This window comes from Drosophila arizonae, chromosome 2, assembly GCF_054131065.1.
Source record: "Drosophila arizonae isolate 15081-1271.41 chromosome 2, UAZ_ARI_1.0, whole genome shotgun sequence".
Taxonomy (NCBI): domain Eukaryota; kingdom Metazoa; phylum Arthropoda; class Insecta; order Diptera; family Drosophilidae; genus Drosophila; species Drosophila arizonae.
The window spans coordinates 22314172-22338164 of NC_142922.1; the positions used below are offsets into that span (position 1 = coordinate 22314172).

General features: G+C 39.4%; 3 protein-coding genes across 7 annotated transcripts in view; 1 reads left to right on the forward strand and 2 right to left on the reverse strand.

Annotated features, from left to right (window-relative positions):
- Positions 1-5238: 5238 nt before the first annotated feature.
- On the reverse strand, positions 5239-9071 carry LOC149270575 (uncharacterized). The gene has a single exon (XM_089468198.1). It carries the CDS (start codon positions 9069-9071, stop codon positions 8511-8513), a length of 561 nt encoding a protein of 186 aa, XP_089324324.1. The 3' UTR covers positions 5239-8510.
- Positions 9072-9119: 48 nt separating this feature from the next.
- Positions 9120-23993, reverse strand: part of Glut4EF (Glucose transporter 4 enhancer factor) — a 157091-nt gene continuing 142217 nt past the window's right edge. For both annotated transcript variants that reach the window (XM_089468215.1, XM_089468211.1), the window contains 3 exons: positions 15354-15445; positions 10081-10284; positions 9120-10014 (listed from right to left, as the gene is read on the reverse strand). In XM_089468215.1, coding sequence (XP_089324341.1) covers positions 9120-10014; positions 10081-10284; positions 15354-15445 — 1191 coding nt within the window. The remainder of the gene's footprint in view (positions 10015-10080; positions 10285-15353; positions 15446-23993) is intronic.
- Positions 10715-14046, forward strand: Art4 (arginine methyltransferase 4). 4 transcript variants are annotated; one of them, XM_089468225.1, is made up of 6 exons: positions 10715-11036; positions 11121-11440; positions 11512-11846; positions 11933-12491; positions 12552-12962; positions 13029-14046. In XM_089468225.1, exons 2-6 carry the CDS (start codon positions 11212-11214, stop codon positions 13115-13117), a joined length of 1623 nt encoding a protein of 540 aa, XP_089324351.1. In that variant the 5' UTR covers positions 10715-11036; positions 11121-11211; the 3' UTR covers positions 13118-14046. The 4 variants fall into 4 exon arrangements, with proteins under 4 accessions (XP_089324351.1, XP_089324356.1, XP_089324359.1 ...); XM_089468230.1 differs by having other exon boundaries at positions 10715-11032; XM_089468233.1 differs by having other exon boundaries at positions 10715-11020.

Here is a 23993-nt window from a genome sequence, read left to right on the forward strand (position 1 = left end):
TAAACTTCATACAACGTAAAGCTGAATGCTATATAACACGCACAACAATATGGGCTTATCGTTAAAAAACTGAGCCCGCCACATTTTGAAAATTTTTAACCAAATAAGGAAAATACCCCAAGTAAAAACAATTTTTCTTTTTCTTTTTTTTTTTTGAAAATTGAAGTATCATTTATATTTTTATTTTATCATATAATTTTCATTTCGTTTGGTTTGCTTATTTTTAGTACATGTTTTCAAATGGCTTTTGTATTTTTCTCTTCCAAATTCTTCATTTTTTTGTTGTATATTTTGGTTTATTGTTTAGAATTAACATATACATTTAACACTTAAATGATTTCGAAGAAGTTGAATATATTTTTTTCATGTATTTTCTCTATTTCATCTGCTTAGAATACGTTAGTATGAATTGTGATGATGACCGATGTAAATGGAGTGAATGTGATTTTTCGTTTGCTTTCTGTACTTTGTTTCTATTAAGTGTACGTGTGTGTTTGTGTGTGATTATGGATTATGGATTGATACATTTATACACTTATGTAGACACAATTGTATTTAGCATTTAGCTTTATGTGAAAACTAGCTGAATACTCAATGTCTAGTACATTCAACTTGATCGAACTTAGCATATATGTATGTATGTAACTGATTTCTATTGAAGCAAAAAAGCGAACCAAGTCTCAATACATCTATGTAAGTTTCTTGTTGCTTTTCCTGTTAAAGATACATATATATCTATATATATATATACTTCTATATTCTGTATTCTATATTCTGTTGTTGACAGGTATACAGTTTTCCAGCATGTGTGTGTGTACGTGTTTATGTGAGTGCGTGTAAATATACAAATACGCAAAATATATGTATGTATTTTTGTATATATATATATATATTTATATATATGTATGTATACGTACATATAAAAGATGTTACTCGCACATGCAAATATATTGTAGTTGAAGAGTTTTCATTTACTGTTCTCAATTAAAAAATGTATTTATAGTCTGCTTTCTTTTGTTTTTGTTTTTTAAATATCTGTATTCGTTTGCTGGCCTTTCTAGTTAGTATCATTTTGGTTTGGTTTGCTTTTTACACGTTTGCTTTGCAAAAAATATAGAATGTATATAATTTTTGTTTACTCTTTTCATTTTAGCTTCTGTTCACTTTGTTTTGTTTCCTCTGTGTAGGTACTCGATTCTCACGTAAAATGTTTATTCTTTATTTTATTTTATAGATCCTTTAAACATCCTTACAATACTTTAATTTACGTTGACTCGTTTTTTGTCTGTTTTAAAATTTGCTGTAGTTTTGAGCTCTGCTTGTTCCACTTGTCATGTAAATACTATGTAGGTGTGTCTGTGTATGTGTGGGTGTATACATATATATCTGCAGCTATCGGTTTATATGTATATATATATATAGATATAGAAATATGTTAATGCATGTCACATTCAATCACTAGTACATCGAGTTAATATTTAGATTCCATATTATTTAGATTGCTGTAATTCGGTCAGAAACTGTATTCAAGCTTTACTCTATTCCAAAAATGCGTTTGCTTGCATTTCGATAAGTATGTATTTATGTCGTATATATCGTATATATGTATATGTAATTATTAACTGCATATTTCATTTTAGCTATATGTTTATGTTATCATATATGTGAGTATTCAACTATTAAAACATGAATTTTACACGACATTTAAGTTGAGGTTTTTGTTTTTTTGTTTTTTGTTTTTGGTTAATCTGTTTCTGAAAACTTATTTATGCTAAATTCAACTTTATAAGTATGCGTGTGTGTATTAGTTACGTGATTGTATGTGTGTGTGTGTGTTGGTTGTAACCGTTTTCCGAATTGTTTTTCACCTGTTCCTAGTGAACACCGGGTCGAGGCATTCCATCTATTATTTTGTACCTTGTTATATGGTATTCATATTTATATTTGCAATAAACTTTCAATCTTACAATTAGCATTAGCATTAACTGATGCATGATGATGCACGATGAATATGACAACCAGTTCAACTAGCTTGTTGTTTACCAAATTAGAGTAGAGTATCATTAACATAATGCATAGTATATAGTTAGAGTAAACTCTTCTTCGTCTTCTTCTTATAGTTCAAAGACATAGAACCTAAACAACATGTGGTATGAGCCATAAAAAACGTAACAAAACATGTTCTCTTTGTGTGTTTGAATGAGAGTTGCTTAAACTTATTATATTTTATGATAATCCTTCAGGACTTCGAATGAAGACACAACAACAATAATGCATATAGAACATATGTGAACTACTTTCGAGATATATGTATGCATGTATATATATATTCATAAAGCATACTACAAATGAATATCTTATTTGTATGCTGCTTATGGCAAATGAGTGGTGGATGTGCATTCGAATCGGGTAGACAGATTTTGGATATACATATATACGAGATGTATATATACATATGAATGTATGTGTATGTGGCGAAAGTTGTCGAGCATGTGATTGTAGTAAAGCTCTTAACTGTTGCTTAAAGGTCTTATAGCTCTTAAGTGGCTTCAGTGATAACAAGGTGTTAAGATAGTTCAATCGATTTTTACGTACGTCTAAATCTTAAAAAACGTTTTCTTCTTCTTGTTTCACATCCTAAACTTAGTTAAATGATCATTGTAAATATTATTTAATAATAATATATATACGATTTTTTGACGCACGCTCAGTACAATGTTTTTATTTTTATTTTTTTCAGTTTTTTTCTTCTCTTTTTTTGTTTGTTTGTTTGTTTACCAATATGCAAATTATATCATATAAGAATTAAAAAAATTTTGTTTTTGTTTCTTGTTTTTTTTTTGTTTTGCTGGGCGTTTCTCAGATCAAATTTACGACCCTAGCGAAAAGTCTTTTAAAAGTAATATTTTTGGTTTTCTTTTTTTTTATAGCCAATTTTTTGAAGACATCTTGTGGTTTTTCTCATGCAACTTAGACTTTAGTGCAATACATATATATATGTATATATGCCAAAGCGTTCTATATGCTTATATAGATCGATCGCTCACATAAGTAAATAAAAATGCGTTTTGCCAATTATCGTAAAAATTTAAATCGTAAAAAAGTTACAACAACTTTTTGGAGTAGAAAAACTTATTTAAAACTATTATTGAAATCATTATTAATTATTTAGCTTTTATTTTTAATGTCACTTAATCTTAAGCCATTTGTAAAATGATGTAGCTTATATTCATTATTTTAAAATTTCATGTTTTTGTTTTTGAAGTTTCAGTCAGTTTATATAAGAGTGTGTGTGTGCGATGGTGTGCGTATATATGTGTGTACTGCCATCATCTTCCTTTCCTGCTTGCCGCACACACAACATACGTGTGATTGTATAAATAGCTTATTGCTTCTTCAATATAAGTACGAGTCAAATATGAACTTGAAGAGTTTTCAGAGTCTAGGAATGAGCCTAATGACTGATGACCTATGACTAATGGCTAATGACTAATGACTGATGACTGGTGTCTAATGTCTGTGTTGGGCATGAGGAAATGTAGTTTGTGCTGTTTTTTTTTTTTTTTTTTTTGTTGTCGCTGTTGGCAGTGTTGAGCAGTTGTCTAGCGCATAGACATCTCATTCCCCCTTCCTTTTTCCTAATGGGGTTGACTCATCTGCCCTGCATATCACACTTCTAATGCCCTTATATAGTATGTATGTGATCTGATGAATGCGCAAGTCTTTTCGCTTGATACACTTAACTAATTCAAATGGGCGAGCATTTCGTTTTATTTTTTGTAAAAATTGTACTTAATTTTAAATGGAATTTCTAAATCTTTAAGGTTCTCTGGGTTTGGCTCAGCATTTGTTGATATGACACACTTTTGTTACATATACATATATGTGTGTGTGTGTGCTGGTGGCGTGTGTGTGCGTGTGTCACTATAATAATTTTATATACGAGTAAAAAAACGAACAAGTCAAATAAATCAGCCTTATTTTGAATGCAATTTTTTGTTGTTTGTTTTGTTTTCTTTTAAAACTAAGTTTGTTCTCCAATTAGAAAAGTTCACACACACATACACACACAGGCAGACCCATGTGAGCGCACGCCAGAGAATTATTAAAGATATATATAATGTATATATCATCTCATCATAATTATCATCATCATCATCAATATGCCGTAATTACTTATATAGAACAACACCAATTATTTTGAATTCAAGTCGCAAAAACAGATCGCTCTTAGGGCCCGATCGATATATACTATATATGTATAATATATAATAATAATGCTGGCTATATGCTATGTTATATTATATGTATATATATATATATATATATATATATATATATATATATATATATATATATATATATGTAATATAACATATTTATATATTAATATGTGTATATATATGTATTTACTTGTTATCTATCGTAATCGTTAATCGCTATCGTTATCGTTAGTGGATGCAACATACCGCGCTGTACTAGCAGGTACTGGGTGGGGGAACCGAATCCCGACTTTCAGCCTGCCAGATTGAGATATTTATTTGTATACTTGACCTCTTGAACTCGTGATCTTTCGATCAACGATCTTACGATCGGAATTCTTGATTTGATCGCCTAATGTTAATATTAACGTTAAACATCAATTGAACGACTGAATACACTGTAAATATCTGAAGGAAATATCAAACTATTTTGTATCTATAGACATTCATATATTGGGCTTTGCATTCCTTAATAGGTACACATACACATACATACATATATTAGCAAATATATTTGACTGATTACATTTAACTACATATCATTTATTATGTTTTCTGTTTGAGATCTAAAATTAAAAAAAAAAAAAAAAAAAAAAACGACAAAACAATAAAGGCAAAAAGAAAATGAAATCAAATAGGAAAAGTATAGCTGAAAATCTATTTGACTTCTATATAGTCATTTCATACACATATCTACGATATCAAAAAGTTGTTGGGAAAGTAAACATTGATATAGTTTCTTTTTATCAATATCTGAGACCCTTTTTGAAGAAACCGTGTCAGTAAGTGAAATATTTTAAAATAGATCTACTTGATGTGCCTTTGCTCTAAGCTATTTTCTTCATAGATATATTTTGTATAGATTTACAATGCGGAAACCGGTATCGATACGAGAAAGTAAAGTTAGAAAATTATACGAAAAAGTTAAGAAAATTGAAACTGAAAAGAAATGATGATAAATGAAATAAAAACAAAGTCGTTTGTTGTTTGCTTTTTTAATTATAAATAACAATTTGTATATTTTTAATAAAATGGGTGTTTGCTTGTTTTTTCTTTCCTTTTTGTATTGTTTTTTGTTGTTGTTGTGATTTGTGGTCATTTGCTTTTGACATTGAAATGACAATATGCAGTATAAGTTGATTTCTGTTTCATTCCTTCATCTTATTCTTCTCGTTCTTATGGATCATATTGACAATGATATCGAGCCCTCGATTAACATTAATTTTTACAATTATTTGCACAATTTTATGTTTATTTGTTGGTTCTTCTGTTCTTGTGCCGTTTTTACTTATTTTTTTTTCATTTGCTTGATTGATCAGCGCTCTGAGGATCCTTTTGTTAGAATTTGCATTCGCTTGCGTTCCACCTCGTAATCAATAATTAATAGTAATAAAAATCATATTATTATTAACATAAAAAATAGTGTGATTTATGTATGTTTTTGTATGCATATTACACGTAATTATACAGTAATGGATAAATTTTTTTTTTCTTTTAATAATATCACTTAAATTTAAATAATTTCCAGAACGCAACGAAAAAGATCGAGGTGTGTGTGTGTGTGTGTGTATATATGTGTAGTGTAGTGTACGAGAATTAGCAAAGAGAAAAAACAATAAATTTGTATAATGACAACGTAACGTATAATCAATATTAATTGTATTCAAATATTTATTCAACTTTTGCCTCTTCTACTGTCCTCTCAACTTCTTCTTCTTCTTTTCTTGTGTTGCTCAATATGTAAATTATGTATACATATAAGATTTTGTTGTTATTATTATTTAAAACTTATACTTAATAAAAACGAAATACAATTGTAAAAATGTTTTGCTTGCTTAAAGAAAATTGTTTTTTTTATGTATTTTATTTTGTTAAACTCATGTCGCATTCCAAAAACATAAAAAACAATGGCCACCATTATGAATTTCATTCAAATCACGGCAAAAACAGTTTCAAAGAAATATTCCACGCTTGCTCCTTCCTAATCAACTTGTATTTTTCATATTTCACTTTTCATTTTATATGTGTTTTTCCATATCATTTTTGTTGCTGCATTCTTGCTCATTTTTAAAAGCTGCTGCTGCGCTTTAGCTCAATTTATTGCCGTTTCCTCCATTGCATTTCCTGTATCATGGTTTCTCTTTTCAAACGAGCCCTGCATTGGCTGCTGCGCTTTATTCGAAAATATATATATATGCACATTCCATATATCAATGATATTTTTTATCCTTTTTTTTTGGGTTTTCTTTTGCTTTGTTTATTTTTTGTTTTTGTTTTTTTTTTGTTTTTTTGTTTTTTTTTTTGTATATTTTATACGTATTCTAGATTGTAGTTTGTACTTCCAATTTGGTTAAGAATTCCTTGTGTATTTTCTTTTTCTCGATTTCCACTCTTTATCTCTCTTACTAACGCTTGCTCCTTTCAGTTGCTTCTCTTTGCAGTTTCACATCTCCCCAGGTCATTTGGGTTCATTTGTGACGTAATTGTTGTTGGTACCGTAATTTGAACAATTCACAATAGTCGCAGTTCTAAATGTTAGTTTTTGTATTTTCATTAATTAAATTAATTGTTTTTGCCGAAATTAAAATTGAATATAAATTTTGAATTCTTCTTGGCTCCAAATTAAATTTTCTTGAACTTCGTAAATCAACTTAGTCTGATGCATATCTGATCTGCTCAACTGTTCCTCTCTCTCTCTCTCTCTCTCTCTACCTGGCTTTCTCACATCCTCTGTCGCTGTCTCTGTCTGTTAAGTTTAACTGTTTTCTTTTGTTTATTGCATTTCGTTTTGTTTTGCCTTTTTTAAAATTTCACTACATTTAAATTAGAGTTGCGTTTTTATATGGTATATGTTACAGTAGCATGGATAGCTTTTGTGTTCTCTTTCTTTCTTAATCTTCTCTTCTTTTTGTTTTGTTTTGGGCTGGGCTGGGCTGGGCTTAGGGACAATTGTTCTATAGATGTGTGTGTGTGTGTGTATGTATGTGTGTACTTAAGTTTTATCTATAATATTTGTTTTATTTTATTTACCAGTAATCTAGCATACGCCTTTCAACTTGAGGGAACTTGACAGGTTCCCATCGTTGTTATACTTAGGTCTGCTTGCATGTGTTTGTATATCTATATGAGTAAGTGTTTTATGTAGTTTGCAGTTTGTTGTTTATGCAGTTGCTTAATTACTTAATACTCTTAGCGATTAACACACACATACAATGTTGTTTAACTGTTATTCTTGAATTTTAATTATACACATAAATTTCACTATTTATATATATGCATATATAATATATATGTATTCTGTTTTCGTATGTATGTATTTGAAATCTGTATTTGAATATGTTTTGGATGTAAAACGTTTCGAATATTTATTTATAATAATTGTTGGTTATTTGTTATTACTTATTTTGATTTGCATTTCCAGTTTTCTTTTTCATATTTTGCATCTGCATGGTTTTATTTTTAGTTTTTGTTTTTTTTTTTTTTTTTTTTTTTTTGTAGGAGCAAGAAGAACAAAAAATATACTTAATACTAAGAAAAAATTTACTAATCTTAAAAACTAAAAAAATCAGATTGTATATTTGTTTAAGATTTGTTTTCATTTTCTGTTTGCATTTTTGTAGACTTATTTATACATATATATATATATATTTGTTGATATATATACTCTTTTTTTTGTATATAAAAATTGCTGGGCCAAACGATTTTGTTTGCTATTCTTTTTGCTTTTTCCTTTTTTTTTTTTTTTTTTTTTTTGTTTAACATAAGAATTAACAAAGTCAGGGTTTTAAAATAAATATGTATGTATGTCAGTATGTATATATTTATGTATAATAATAATAATATAATAATAATAATAATAATGATAATAATAATAATAATTAATATTATATATTATTTATTTATTGTTATTGCAAATATTACAGATGTCGCCGAGGGCGCAAATGTTAGCAACAACAATTGCTGTTGGGCAGTTGGCAACACCTGCAGCAACAACAACAATAATGAAATAATAATAATAAAAAGAGATACCGTTACGTTTAAGGTTTGCATAATTTTAATGCAGAGTAAATAAGAAGAGACCATTTATATATATATATATATATATATATATATATATATATATATATATATATATATATATATACATATACATGTACATATATATGTATATACATATACATATACATATTATATTTAATTAATTTGTTGTATTTTGTTTGTTAAACGGCGGACACTTTTTAGCAATAACTACAGCTGGCCCGCAGCAGCAGCTCGACTCCAGGCTAACAATCCATTGGCAGCAGCAGTAACGTCTTCCATTTGTACATCATCATCATCATTGTCATCATCAACAACGTCGTTAACAGCTGCGTCGTCCTTATTATTATTATTATTATTATTGATGTTGGCGGTGGGTGGCGTGGTCGTGGTCGAGGTCGGGGTCGTGGGCAACGGCTTGGTCACAACTGCAGCGGGTGATACAATCACCGAAGTAGCAACACTCTTAACACGCGGCAATCGATTGACATTGTTGTTGGCGCTGTTGCTGTATTGGCTGATGTTGTATGGCTGTATGTGATGTACGCCATACCGTTTGTGTGTTTTAATAGTCAGTGAAGCTGGCAACTGCTTGCCAACCGCCACTTCGGCGGCCAAACGCACCACTGTTGTCAATTTAGCAGCAGCTGTTGCTGCTGTCGTTGTGGATGTTGTTGCTGCTGTTGATGTTACTGCTGCTGCTGTGGATGTTGTCGTTGCCGTTGCCGTTGCCGCTGCTCCTGCTTTAAATGTTTCGCCTTGCCGCAGCATCGCCGACGCCTGGGCCTGAGCCGCTTCGGTCGACGCTTTCTGTCGTTTTCAGTCGCCGAAGCGACTGCAAGCCTTCTTCCATCGGCATTGAGTGCACCATTGGTCGCGGCGCTCCATGCCATAGACCTTGCGGCATTTCTTATTCTCGCCGCGTGTGCGTCGGTTCGATGAGTTTGGCGTGTTCCTGGCTGCGGTCACGACTTGCTGCACGGCCACATGCTGGAGCTGCATGTGCTGGCCGGAATTGGCAACCAGATTGTTGCTGGCAGTTGTCTGTTGCTGGCCGCGCAAATGCTGCTGCTGTTGCTGCTGCGGCTGTTGGAGCTGCTGCTGCTGTTGCTGCTGCTGCGGCGGATGGTAATTGGGCGTGATTGTCACGCTAGACAGGTGGTGTTGTTGCTGGTGGTGCTGCCCACTGCTATTGTGAGTGTGGTGCGCCGTCACCGTGACATTCTGCTGCGACAATTGCTGTAACATGTTGTTGGCACTGCTGTTGCTGTGTATTACCGGACTGCTGTTGCTACTGCTGCTGCTGCTGTTACTGGCGGAACTACCAATGCTGCTGTTGCTGTAATTGTGGTGGTGTTGAAGGACGAAGGTCGGCGATGGATATGGCGCTGTCGAGTGGGACGGACGCGACGACGAAGGCCGAGCATGTTTGCCGAGTGTCGTCGAGCTGCTATTGCTGCTGCTGCCGCTGTTGATGCTGCTATTGCTGCTGTGGTGATGGTTCGTCGAGGATGCGCTCACTGTGATCGCACCATTGGATGCCCAGGTATAATTGTGATGCGCCAGCGGCGATGTCGGTATACAGCTGGTGTTGTTGCTCTGCAGCTGCTGATGCTGGATGTTTGTGATGTGGCCACTACTGTTGCTGCTGCTGTGATGTTGCTGATGTGCCTGCTGTGTGAGGTGGGGATAGCTATTCATAGCGCGTCCTTGTCTGTAGCGATAAATATCAAATATTAATATGGTGAATATAGACAGACAAACACTTCACTTCACTTACTTGAAGTTGCCAACGATCTGTCTTTGGTATTCTGGATCCTCGTGCGGTGGACGCGCCATGTCCCGGTGGCTGAGCGTGGGTGGAGATGCAGGACTAGGCGTTTTGACCAACTCGTCATCGTCGTCGTCTTCTGTGTAATAGAATTCCTCTTCGTGCTCATTATCACTGCAGGAATCATATTCGCCGGAGCGTCTGGCTTTTTTGCTGCAAGTGCACAAATATTGACATTGTTTAATTTTTTATTATGTCCATTCATTAAAGTTGCTATATGTTGCTATAATCTCTCCCTCAAGTTAGAGATGAGCATTCAAATCGCGTTTGCATTGTGGGAAAATAAAAGTTGTAGTAGTAGTAGTTTTATCCTATTAATTCATAACAAGAATTAATCTCTGATTCAAAGTTTAATTTTCATTATAACCTACTGCTATTCTATTACATAGTATTTTTGTTTGATAATTTATTTGCAGCTGTTTAATATCCGTTACGTTCAGTAACATTCACGGCTGTCACTGTGATCACAATTCACCATGACGCATCTCTATATCATTGAGCAAGCGAATGGTTGTAATGTTGCCATTAGCTGATATCGGAAATGGCAACGCCAGCGCAAAAAAGTTGGCAACGCTGCGGCCATTCACTTGCCAACGCCAAAAACACAGCTGCAGGGTTGTAGCAACGTTTGCAAAAAACACGCACGTTCTGTGTCAAATCAATACAAAATCAACAAAAATCGATCGATCTTTGCAATAGCAGCGAGACAGTGCGCGCCACAAATTAATATATATTTGCCAGAAAAGATATAAGTGTACAGCATACGCATTGCTTAAGCTTGACGCACATATAAATTGCTGTGGAAAATTTTGAGATTTCTGTCGTCGGCGACAGAAAAAATTTGCGCGTCGCAAGAGTCTCGCGTGCGTCTGTGGCTGTCTCCCTTTGTGTGCGTATGCTTGTGAGTGAGTAAATGTGTGTGTGTGTGCGTGAGTGAGCTTGCCTACTAGTATATGCGTATTTAATTTGCGTCCGCGTGCATCTTACAGCCTACATTGTCAATTATACCGAAAAGCATTGTGATTATCCACCCGATTCCTAATCCCATACTCAGTGGCCAGCCGCACAGATCACACCAAAATGTCCACCAGCAGCAGCAGCAGCGGCCGCATCGCAGCCGATCAGAATAATAAGGGCATCAACAGCGTCGTAGCGGCGCTTTGCCCTCTCAGCAATTGCCAGTTTTCAGGCGTTGTTATAAGCGCCATTACCGACGAGCAGAAGCTCGAATTTAGCAACAAATATAACAGTAGTTGTACATTAAGCTGTAGCTACGACTCCCAAGGCGTCCTGCTGCGCATTATGTTGGGTGAGTAGTACATCTTAACTGGTCTTATCTGCCGATTGACATTGAGTTCGATATTCCCTTGCACTTTTTAGACAACGATCAAGGGCATGTGCTGAAGGAGTATATGATATCGGCGGATACGGATGCTGCTCAATTAGGACGGCGTTGCTATGCTATTTCCTTGGAATCGGATAATCTGGTACTACGATTTGTTAGCGATAAGGATCAGCAGCTCTTCCGTAAGGTTGTGGAGAATGTGAAGCATCTGAGGCCGAAGTCCGTGTTCTCCCAGCGCACCGAAGAATCGTCCGCATCGCAGTACTTCCAATTCTATGGCTACCTAAGCCAGCAGCAAAACATGATGCAAGACTACGTTAGGACTAGCACCTATCAGCGAGCCATCTTAGGCAATGCCATTGACTTTCAAGTAAATTCAAAGTTTTAAATCTATACTGAAATAGATTTGCTCCGCTGACCTACTGATTTCACTAAAAAATTGAATACCATTTTCAGGATAAGGTTGTGCTGGATGTAGGTGCCGGTTCGGGCATATTATCTTTCTTTGCCGTACAAGCCGGTGCTGCTAAGGTGTATGCGATTGAGGCTTCCAATATGGCACAATACGCACAGCAGTTGGTCGAGTCGAACAATGTGCAGCACAAGATCTCAGTGATACCCGGCAAAATTGAAGAAATTGAGCTGCCCGAAAAGGTGGATGTTATCATATCTGAGCCCATGGGCTATATGCTCTACAACGAACGCATGCTGGAGACATATCTGCATGCGCGTAAATGGCTAAAGCCCCATGGCAAAATGTATCCCACGCATGGCGATCTGCACATTGCGCCCTTCTCAGATGAGTCTCTCTACTCGGAGCAGTATAACAAGGCCAACTTCTGGTATCAATCGGCCTTTCACGGCGTCGATCTAACAACCCTGCATAAGGAGGGCATGAAAGAGTACTTCCGTCAACCGATCGTGGACACATTTGACATACGCATTTGCATGGCCAAGTCGGTGCGCCATGTATGCGACTTCCTCAACGATAAAGAAGATGATTTACATGTCATTGGTAAAGTCACTCGAATATTGCTACATTTATTCCCAATTAACTTGAAATTGTTTAATTTAGACATTCCACTCGAGTTCCACATATTGCAAACGGGCATATGCCATGGACTAGCATTTTGGTTTGATGTGGAGTTCAGTGGCAGCAGCCAGAATGTCTGGCTTTCCACTTCGCCAACAGCGCCACTGACTCACTGGTATCAGGTGCGCTGCCTGCTGCCGATGCCAATTTTCATCAAGCAGGGCCAGACGTTGACGGGTCGAGTGCTGCTGGAAGCTAATCGGCGGCAGTCGTATGACGTGACTATTGATCTTCATATCGAAGGTACCTTGATATCATCGAGCAATACACTGGATCTAAAGAATCCGTATTTTCGGTACACGGGGGCGCCGGTACAGGCACCGCCGGGGACTAATACGCAGAGCCCATCGGAACAGTATTGGACTCAGATGGATACGCAGGGTAACCGAAATTGTACGCTACCAAAAACTAATACCTCAGAGTTTATCATTTTATAATCCCTACTGCGCTCTCTTGCAGCTAATAGCATGCTAAACGGCACTCTGTCGGTCAATGGAATGGGTGACGCTGGCATGGACATTACCCATGGACTTCTGCATCCTCACTAGAAATGGAAGGGAAATGAAGTTTGTTCAAGGTGGCAAATACTACAACATGCTGGCAAAATCTACTTGGCTAAAAACTGGATTGGTACTGAGCTAGGACAATTATCAATGAATGTGTTTGTTTATGAATCTTTTGTTATTTAATTCTGTCAAAAGTTTGTCTATTTTAGGTTTTCTTCTTTTTTTTATGTAATTTTTACTTTTATTTATTTTGAATGAGATTTATTGTGAATTGTATTTTTGTATGCTCCGAAAGTTAAGTTAGGTACTCGGAAATCGTTCACGCCTAGGCATATGTTGTGGATATTTTGTATATCAAGAGATAAACGATAATAATAATAAGCATAATTAGAATCGAAGAGAAATTTGAATATCGCAGAGATACACAATCAAGGCAGACTAACTAATGTATGTATGTAGTTGTTTAGAACAGCAGCATATAATCGATAAGAATAATTTTAGCCACCCATAGCATTTAGAGTTTTTAACGTATGTATGTTATGTAATACAAGTATCATATATTTATATATATACACACACTATAATAATCAACGTAGATCAACTGCTGCTTCAGGAAAGTTTCTTAGTTCATGCCAATTGCAGTATGCAGATTGCAAATAAATAAAGCAACAAATATGGATAGGGTGGAGAAAGCTTTGAACAAAACACGAACTCAATAAATCAACCTGTATCTATGTATGTTATATTAAATTATGTTAAGTATATATCATTGTACTGTATATCAATTATTTCATGTACCTCAACAAAAATGAAAAGCCTAGTTTCAATATGTAAAAAGCAAATTCGACGTTTATGCTTAGTTTTCTTTTAAATAGTCTAACGAATCGCTCATAGATCATATCCATTAAGTTACACTTATATATATGTATTTGTGAATTAGTCGCGATTAGAGATTATAACTTTCACTTTGATTTCCCTGTGTTCTTGTCATTTTACAACTTCCTTTTTCATTTTGCTCTCCACTTATATAGAAACTACAAGAGCTCCTACGTCGCTACCAGCCTCTGCCAAGCGCATAGTTGATATCTCGAACGTTATATATAGATATATAAATACACATATAGATATATAGTATATAAAAGCAAAACTTATACAACTATACACACATTTATATATATATATAGAGAGAGAGTGTCAAGTATTTGCATTGTACTTTTTAGTGTAGCCCTAGAGCTGTTCGTTTGCCAACAACAACAACAATAAATTCAACCAGAACAACAACCACACCACCAACACATACAATATACAACATGCAACTGAATACAAGTATAAACTATAATTCTATATAAGAATCTACATAACCCCATCTCTATGCAGAAAAAAGAACATTTTGAGAGCAAAAAGAGAAAAAAAAAAAAACCAAAACCTAAAAACATGGCCTTTTATTATTTGTTTGGTTTTTTGCTTTTATTTTCTCTTTTGCATCGTCCCGCACTGCACTGCTAGGCAAAAAACATTTATATAGGAAATAACATTTAACATTCGCAAATGTCAACGCCTAAGCGGGTTTCAGCTTTGAACCTTGGCCTCAAAACTGCTAACGCAGTTGCCCAGAACAGGGCCGCAAAAAAATGCCACGCCCCCCAACGATTGTCTATGCCATTTGCGACACTTGAAATGCAGGTGCGCAAAGTTAACTCAAAGTGTGTGTGTGTGGGTGTGTGCGGGTTGGTGTGTGTGTGACCTGGTTACACTTAAACACACACACACACACACACACGCAGACTCATGCATGCAGGCATGTGTATACAAGTGTTCTAGTTTTAAACAGCTTCAAGCGGCCTGCACAGTGCTTTGCTCGATGAAAGTAATTTGCATGCAAACAGTGGCTACAGTAATATAATAATTATTTATATATATATGTATGAATATGTATATATTCCTAATGCTGATTTGAGCATATTTGCAGCTAGTTCCATAGGATATATATAATATCTGTAAATGATAGCAGGCTCTCGTCTGCTGCTTTGATACCACTGTGCAGTTAGCTGTGACGCGCGCTGTAATGCTGTCAATTGTTCTTGTTGTTGCTGTTGCTGTGCGGACTGTTGTTGTTGTTGTTGCTAGCTGTACTAAGTCAAGGCCCAGGCAGCCACTTGCTGCTCTTGGTTGCGCGCTGCTTTTGGCCCCCAAGAGCCTGCACCCTCAGTGAGTCTGCTGCACAACTAACACTGCCACCCCCACCGTCGCCCCTTGCCTCTTGGGCCATTGCACTTACCGCAAATGTATGTCCCGCACGTGTCGCTCGATTTTCATCTGTGTGGGCTCCACAATGTCGCATCCCTTCCAGGTGCAACGGAATTTCTTGGACTGCAAGTACACGAAGCAAAGCATAAATTGATTAAACGCTATCCAACACTGGGCACAATACGATTAATAATGAATGGGTTTAAAGGCTCTAGGTAAGCCCTGCGTACTTGATGCTGAGACTGATTGTGGCTGTGGCTGTGGCTGTGCCTGCGGTGCTGGCTGGTGGTGGCTGGCGTGCTGGCGCGCGAGGAGGCGCTGGAGGCGACGGAGGAAGGGCAGCCCGGGCTGGCTTCACTTTCGCCGCACGATTCGTAGTCGCTGCGCTCCACGTAGTAGTTGAGCGCCGTTGCCTGCATGACGCGCGACTTTTCGCTGAAGGAGCTAGCAGCAGCAGCAGCAGCCAGTGAACCGGTGCCGTGCCGGTGCCAAATGCGACTGTGTTGGTGCGGACAATGCAACTGGCTGCCTCGCTGCCTGGTGGCCCAGCTGCCTGGCCTGCTGCCCGGCTCCGTTGCACGAGCAGCAAACGAGGCTGCCGAGCAAGCACGCGCTCCGGCGTTCCGGCTGCACGCTGCACGGCTCCTCTGGCTCTGCACTGATAACACAGAGCGCCACAGCTCCCTGCCCGAGCGGGGCTGTCCCCATTTTGCAAAGCCATTTACTGGGTCAGCTTGCCGCTCGCCTTGACATGCTTCTCACTTTCGCTCGAAACGAGCGGGACAGAGATGGCAATAGAGTGAGACAGACAAAGAGAGACCGATAGAGAGAGAGAGAGAGAGAGAGAGCTCTGCTTCATTTAACGGATCTGCGCCTGCAATTATGCTGCGTTTTATGCTGAAGGTTAGCTGTTGACCCAGTTAACATTTTCTTTTCTGGTGCTTTGTATTTTTGATTGCGTCCTTGTTACTGTGCTGCGGCCGAGGCTAGTCCTTCGGTGTGCGGCAGTCTCCCTGCCCAGCTACACAAATTGAAAATTAAATTTCACTTTTCAAGTGATTAATTATTTGTTGACAGACTGGCCGAGCCAAGGAATGGGGAATGGGCACCACCCATTCAAGCATATCTAATGCTCAATCTATTTATTGGATTGCGTCAGCTCATTTAATTAGCAGCTCGTTTTCAATAATTTAATTACTCCGGCTCCATGGACTAGCTGAGCTTAGAGACAACAACCACCATAACTCACAGCATCCAATGCGGTCTTTGAGAGGAAGACTCTAGAGTTCTGTAATATTTGTGGAAGCATTCGCTTCCTGGTCGAGAGAGCGAAATCGAAAGGCAAGTCAAAGCTGCTAACCGCAACGTAATCATAAACATAAATAACTTGGGCTACATAAGCGACGTGAATTGTTAATACTCACACACACACACACTCACGCGCATTAATAGGCGAGTGTGTGTGCGTGTGTGTTACATTAACTGCCTGCTGCTTGACTGTGGGTCTACACATTTTTCGTTTTAACTCGGCGCAATTAGTGGGCGCCATAATTCGTTTGTGGCCAGTGAGCAGAGCGCAGGATATGGCGCATATCCTGCTCATAAATATTAACGCACTCATGTGTATGTGTGTGTGTGTGCAATTGTTGCCATTTGTGGCAGCTGTGCGTGCACTGGCTACGCTTCAGTTGCCGACTTCTTGTGCCTGCCTTATATAAATATATGCAGGCATGTCTTTAATGTGCTACATGTGTGTGTAGATGTGTATGTGTGTGTGTGTGCTTGAATATGAACAACAACAACAACCACGGGCACATCATGCGCCCAAAACTTTGATTAAATTCATTAGCAGACAATGTGGCGTATACGTAATTCATAGCAGGAGGCAGCATCGACTGCCACAGCCGCTGCTGCTGCTGCTGCTGGCTTTAATTATTTTTAATTAATGGGCCTACAAAGTCGAAAATCGCTTTTAGCTCATCAATAGCCAAGGCAACAATCGGCTTACACTTTCGCTCTTGGCACCTGTCGTGCGAGACAAAGACGCAGCCCAACGAGCACTGAAACTTGTGACCAACTTCCTGTCTCCTGTCTCCCTTCCCACTCCCTCTCTCTCTCCCCCTGTTGCTGTCTTCATTATGTCGCTCTGTCAATTGAGTTGTGGGTGCGTATGGCAGTCGTTCCTCTAGTAATGAGACAAAAAATAACTGAAACTTCAGTTATTCATTTGAACACCGACCGACCGCCCGCCCCCACCCTGCTGGGAGCAGCAGCATCCCCTAGCGGCGACGAGGGCATCACACAATGGTCGCTGAGTGCCGCTTGCCGCTTGTTGCCTACCGCACTGTGTCCTGATTTGGCGCATAAATAGGTAGCGTGAGTGGGCGAAAATGTCGGGAATAACACAAATCTTGTTTAAGGCAGTCTAAAAAGGAAGTTCGAGTCACGAGGAGAGAGAGAGAGAGAGCGCACGTCATGAAATCGATGCGGCATTCCTGTTACGCCAAAGGCAAACTACATTTATCTCTCTCTCTCCATTGCCATCTCCATCTCCCTCGCCCTCTTCTTCTCTCACGCTCTCTGTGTGCGCTTCATGGAGCCGGGCTAGCTGAGTGGCATCGTTATCCTGGCTGTTTGCCATTTGCCTGGCGCCAGTAACAGGCAAGTGCACAGAGTAAGGTTACCTCTACATATACATATGTATACGTGTGTATGTATGCCTGTGTGTGTGTATAGTATATAGTAGGAGTTTGCATGATATTTACTGGCAGTTCACGTGCTTTGTATGCATTGCCTGAGCACTGGGCTTAATCTGCTTTAATCGCCAAGTTGCCTGCTCCAACAAATGTGCCGACAGAGTTATGTTTGAGTTGAGGGCAGAGAGCTTAACGATTTGCTGTGCCAGCTGAGCTGAGCTCCGCACTAATACTCTGACTATTGGTGTGGGCAGCTTATTGAAATACGCGAATTGCGATGGATTTCATTAAAATTCTTTGTAGAATACAAATAATGAAATGCGCTAAGCTCGCTTTATCAGCGCCATTTTCGTTTTGGTTGTTGCTTCGTATCTAATTTCCCATAGCTTTTCACAATCAATGAACATTCGCTTGACAGCATAATGTGACCATCCCCACGCACACACGCACATAGACACGCATACATACATACATACATATCGATAGACTGGCATTTACGTGCCTTGTATATAAATAACAAGTTTCCTCTGCTCTGCCGCTGTTTCGCTTTCCATTTTTGGCCGCAAACATAAACAAGCCCATACCCCGAATAACGAAGGCGAAGGCAAACAGCAAGCCGAAAACAGAAAACGGAAAACAGAGCAGCTGTGTAAAGGACAAACGCGAAATTGGGTCAACTGTATATAGCCATGCGAGCGCAATGCTCAAGCAAATATTAATGTGTGAGTGTGTGTGTGTGTGTGCATTAACTGAGGGTTGGCCCTGCCCCTGCCCCTGTCACAGCGTCTGTTAATGTGCACAAAAAAAAAAAAAAAAAAAAACAGAAGAAAACTGGGCCAAAAAGAGCGGCCGGGCCAATAACAGTGCCAGAGAGTTGACAAAACAAATGCGCGCGCAGGCAGCAAAGAGTCGCTGGAATTGCTTAAGAGAGCAACAGAGAAAGAGAGAGAGAGAGGGATATGGAGGCAGAGTGGGTGAGCATAAAAGTGGAGCATGCCTGGAAGTCTGTTTGTTTTGATTTGCAGCACACGAATTGGGTCAATGGAAGCGCATTAAAAGACGACGCTGCTGCTGCTGCCGCTGCTGCTGTTGGAGCCATATGGAGCACTGGAGCAATGTGAAAGCGGAAGCATAAATTATTGACTTTTATAAAGAGGCGCCCAAACGCTGGACTATAAATAGCACAATTTGTGTGCGAATGTATATATACAATATATGTGTGTGTGTATGTGTGTGTTAGGGAAGTCAACTTCAGTTTTGCTGCTGCTGTTGTTGATGATGATCCTGCCTGCCATTGAGTGTGAGTGTGTGTGAGTGTGTGCATTGTCGCTCCCACATGGCATTCATATTTCGTTTCCCCCGTTGCCAATTTAATGGATTTAACTGCCGTCTAATAAGGCTGTTTCAGTTTTTTAGCAAGCACATTGAGCATTGCACTCACGGCAAGGCTATTTGGGCTCGCGACTCGGCGCACAAAAGTAGGCAGCGGCAAGCGTCGTAGTCCTTATTATCCCCGGGCCAGCTGGCAAATTTTATGCGCGCCATTAAAGCTGCTTGAGCGGCCTGATGGCAATTTCCGCTGGTTTGGGCATACCATTTGCATTGCCCGGGTAACCACTGCCAGGGGCAACATATCTCCATATTTATATCTATATACATATAGATGTATACATCGTATGTATATATGTATATAGTATATAGTGTATAGTATCTGGCACTGCAATTGATTGTGCTGTACACTTTGACAGTTGTAGCTGGGGCAGTCGAGCTGTGTAATTTGCATGTGGCTTGCGGTTTGCCTCTTCAAGTCTTATCGCAGTGCCAACAGGCAACAATAACAGCAACAGCAACAACAACAGCAAATTGGGTCATCTGAGTGAATGATAAGAGGCGAACAGCATCGCGCCGAGTTGGTTGGGTTGGGTTGGCTGGCTTGAGGTTGGCGTTCCTTTATAGGTAATTTAATTGCCGCCAGCTGAAGCACTTCGGGCTACGAATTCTGCGGTTAGACTCTGCTGTCTAAATAGTTAGTGTATGTGGCAAAAGTATCAGTGTGTGTGTGTGTGTGCCTGTGTGTGGGGTTATTTGATTTTTAGCTCAGCTCACACATGCAAAACATGATTACCTCAATTTGTCGCCCTCGTCGGGAAAGTCGCTGCGTATAAATAAACACGCGACACTGCGCCGACAGTGACAAACTGACAGAAATGTGTACAGAATATTCACATACACACATACATAGGCACACACATGCACACATGGCAACACATGTACATGTATGTAGATATCATATGCATACATAACTGATGTGACAATCGCACGCGAAATTGTCATTTCAGCTAAAGGGCTGGGGGGTGGGTGGCGCCGGGAGGGGCGTGTGGGCAGGCAACATGATTGAGCATGTCGCGAAAACGACATGGAAGCTGAGTTGAGTGTTCATTCATGTTGTTGATTTCACATGAGTGCGCGAGTGTATGTGTGTGTGTGTAGGCATGTGTGTGTATGTGTGTGTGCGTGTGTGTAAAAACAAGACAATGAAAATGGCGTCAATTTGCGAACACAAACACAAAAGCATATTCGTTCGTTGTATGTGTGTGTGTATTTATGAGACAAAGGAACGCCGGACAGACAAAAGCACAAAACCAACTGACTTGTCATGACAAAAATTGTTCGAAATCAGGCTTAAGGGTTGCCACTCGCACGCATACTTAAGAGCGCGGCATGTTTTGCATTCATATTTACAAAATTTATGCGCAAACTTCGTGCGAGTGGCAAAAATAAAATATGAAATAAACAAGAGAGAGTGAGAGAGAAAGAGAGAGAGAAAGAGAGAGAAAAGAAAATACATTGCAAATGTTGTTTCGAATTTTTCAGCTATATTTGAAATGTTCAATTTGTGCGAAAAATATAAAAACGAAGAATGTCCAAGGCCAAGAGCCAAAAGGAATTGTTGGCGTCGCCTAAAAGTAGGCAACAATTGGCAAAGCTCATTCATATCGAATCATAAAACACAGCTGCCTCGAGAATCTTCAGAATTGAGAGGGCTAGTAAAAAGACAATGCTCCTATTTAAATGATTTGATTTATATTTATGTATTTTAGTTAATATCTTTAGGATGTACGGCAAGTACCCTCTTATATATACAGTTATACATAGATACATATATATACATATATATGTTTGTGTGTTTGGTTGACTGGTCAATTATGTTAAACGTATGCGCTGCCTGTGGCTGACAAATTAAATATTGAAAAGTACGGCACCTGTGTCCACTGTACAGTGGCAGTCAAATGTCTTCAACTGTGTGAGTGTGTATGTGTGTGTGTGCCTCGACAATATCCGGCCGGGCTCAATTTACCACAGCCCCCCGCCAGCCCCCCGCTCGCTGCACAGCTAAGCACCGCACTGCCCCCGTCGCCTGTGACATTTTCCAGCCCAAGCCACATGCACATAAAATGGCTTATCAGTGGAAAGGCTCGAGTTACAAGCAGCCAGAAACGTGGCAGGCCACGGGTAGACTCTCAACCCCTGGCAAGTTAATGGAGCAGCCGCAGGCACAGAGCCTGCAGCCAAAAACTGTTCTGATTATCAACGCCATTGTCACATCTCCAGCAGACGACGAGCAGGAGGAGTAGGAGCAGCAGGAGGAGCTCCAACAATGGTTGAAATCCAATTATGACATAAAAATTTGCGTAAATTGTGAAATGTAAATTTTTGTCAACACTTTCAACTAAAAAAGGGTTTACGAGATAAGCAATACGAAATTATTATTTGACACACGTAAATTTTGTGGCTTGATGATAATCAAATTTGTGCCTCTGTATGTGTGTGTGTGTGTGTGTGTGTGTGTGTGAGGGTGCGAGTGTGTGCGTGCATCCGCCATTGACTTTTATTGCTGCGGTAATTGCTAAATGGAGCTTGAATTGGGTCCTGTGCCCCGTCAACTGTGGCCAGTCCATATAACAGAAGTTGTCTGCTGTCCTGGCTTAATCAATGCGCACAGTGAGTGGGCGGCTGGGCGACTGGGCGGCAGTTCGTTTGTGGTTTTGATGGCACTTTAAATGCCCCACTGGGTGGCTGTCTCTGTCAGGGCGGCAAGTAATTGGCTTATAATAAATATGAAATTGTGACAGCAGCAGCAGCAGCAGCAAGACCCAAGCGACAACGACATTTATGAGGATTCAGGCAACAGATAGGGCCACGGTCAACAACTGTCGTGCATAACTGTACCATAGTAGCTAACTAACTAAACTAAACTATCTGTGTGGGGGCTGGCAGCTCGACGACAGCTCATCTATTTCAATTAAGCCCTGACTGCGGGTCAGTCTGATGGGGGCGCAGCTGCCTGCGCTCGCAGTTGACCCGCATACTGACCCAGAATGCAACCGAACCGACAGCCAGGCAGCGTAACTGGGTCACTCTAGTCACACAATTGATGAGGAGCACGAGGAGCACACATTGCCAGTTGCTGAATTTTTGTTGCTAGCTGCACACGATGATGATATGGCACAAGGCTTCGCGGCTGCCTGCGACCTTGCCACAGACTGTACCAAAAAAGTCAGCACCAAGGCCTAGCTCAACTGGGCGAGTGCGCATACATATTGCAGTAACTGTACGTGAAGCAAGATATGTTTACTTATCAAAGAGAGCAGCAGCAACAGAAGGTCTTTCCGCTTTTCGCTCAGTGTATGCTATCGCAAAAGTAAACCAGGTCAAGCGTCAAGCGAAACTATATATCTGTATATAGGGGGCATATATATGTATATATAAATATATAAAGATGTCTATATACAGTGCTTCATAAGCGTATGTGCTCTTCAAGTGCCACCACTCATATATGTATGTATGTATGCATGCATGTATGTGCTGCTGCCTTTCAGTCCTGTAAATTTTAAAGCATACTTTTTGGGGCAATCGAAATTTGGTAAGCCGGAACTAGATAAAGCGCTTTAAGCTTTAAAGACGCCATGCTTAACCCTTAAATGCGGCTAACAACTCTTCGCAAATTGTCCAACAAAATGTGAAAAGTCTGCTCTGTGCCCCCACCCCGGCCCTTGGGACAAATTTCAATTTAGCTCCGATGAGGAAGGCAACACATAAACTGACAGCAAAGCCACTTGATGTACGAGTCGCCACAGAGCTGGGGGACAGGCGACACGTGTCGAGACGCAACCTAACGTCCAAATGGCCAAATAATAATTCCCCAAACTGCAAAAAAAAAGAAGCTTGATGCCAAAAAGAGAGAAAACTAAACGGAACTGAAAACCTGCCACAATAACAAAATGTCAGCCACAAGAGAGAGAGAGAGAGAGAGAGAGAGAGAGAGAGAGAGAGAGAGAGAGAGAGAGAGAGAGGAGAGAGAGAGAGAGAGGAGAGAGAGAGAGAGAGAGAGAGAGAGAGAGAGAGAGAGAGAGAGAGAGAGAGAGAGAGAGATGAAAATCATTTACCTTGCTACATGGAAATGGAATCGAATATTTGGGGACACAAAAAAGAAAGATGATCAAGTTTTGGGCATTTATAGATGAACTCGATAGGTATGGCGAGGCAAATATTGACAGAGCTCGATGCCAGCTCGGTGATGGCTGCCATTTTGCGGGGATTACGAGCGGGCGCCCAAAGCGGTTTATAACACACCCACTGGACCTACAAAGGCAGCTCGCAGCGACTTTAAAATTGCACCTGTGCGTAGGTGTGCGTGACTGTGCGGGTGTGTGTGTGTGTGTGTGTGTGTGCGTATTTGAAATGCTATTTGATGTGCGGCCAAGGCAGCAGCCTCTGTAAGCCGCTTATGGCCAGCAAATTAGAGGTTTTTGATGGCGTTGGCCATCAGCTCTTGGCCAGGTTGTGACGCAGTTGCAGTCGCAGTTCGATTGAAGGCTATTAACAAAGTTTGGACTGGCAAACCCATAATTAATATACAGTTTGTATGTTTCAAAAGTAATATTGAAGCAATCTGCGCAGTTGCACGGGAAGTC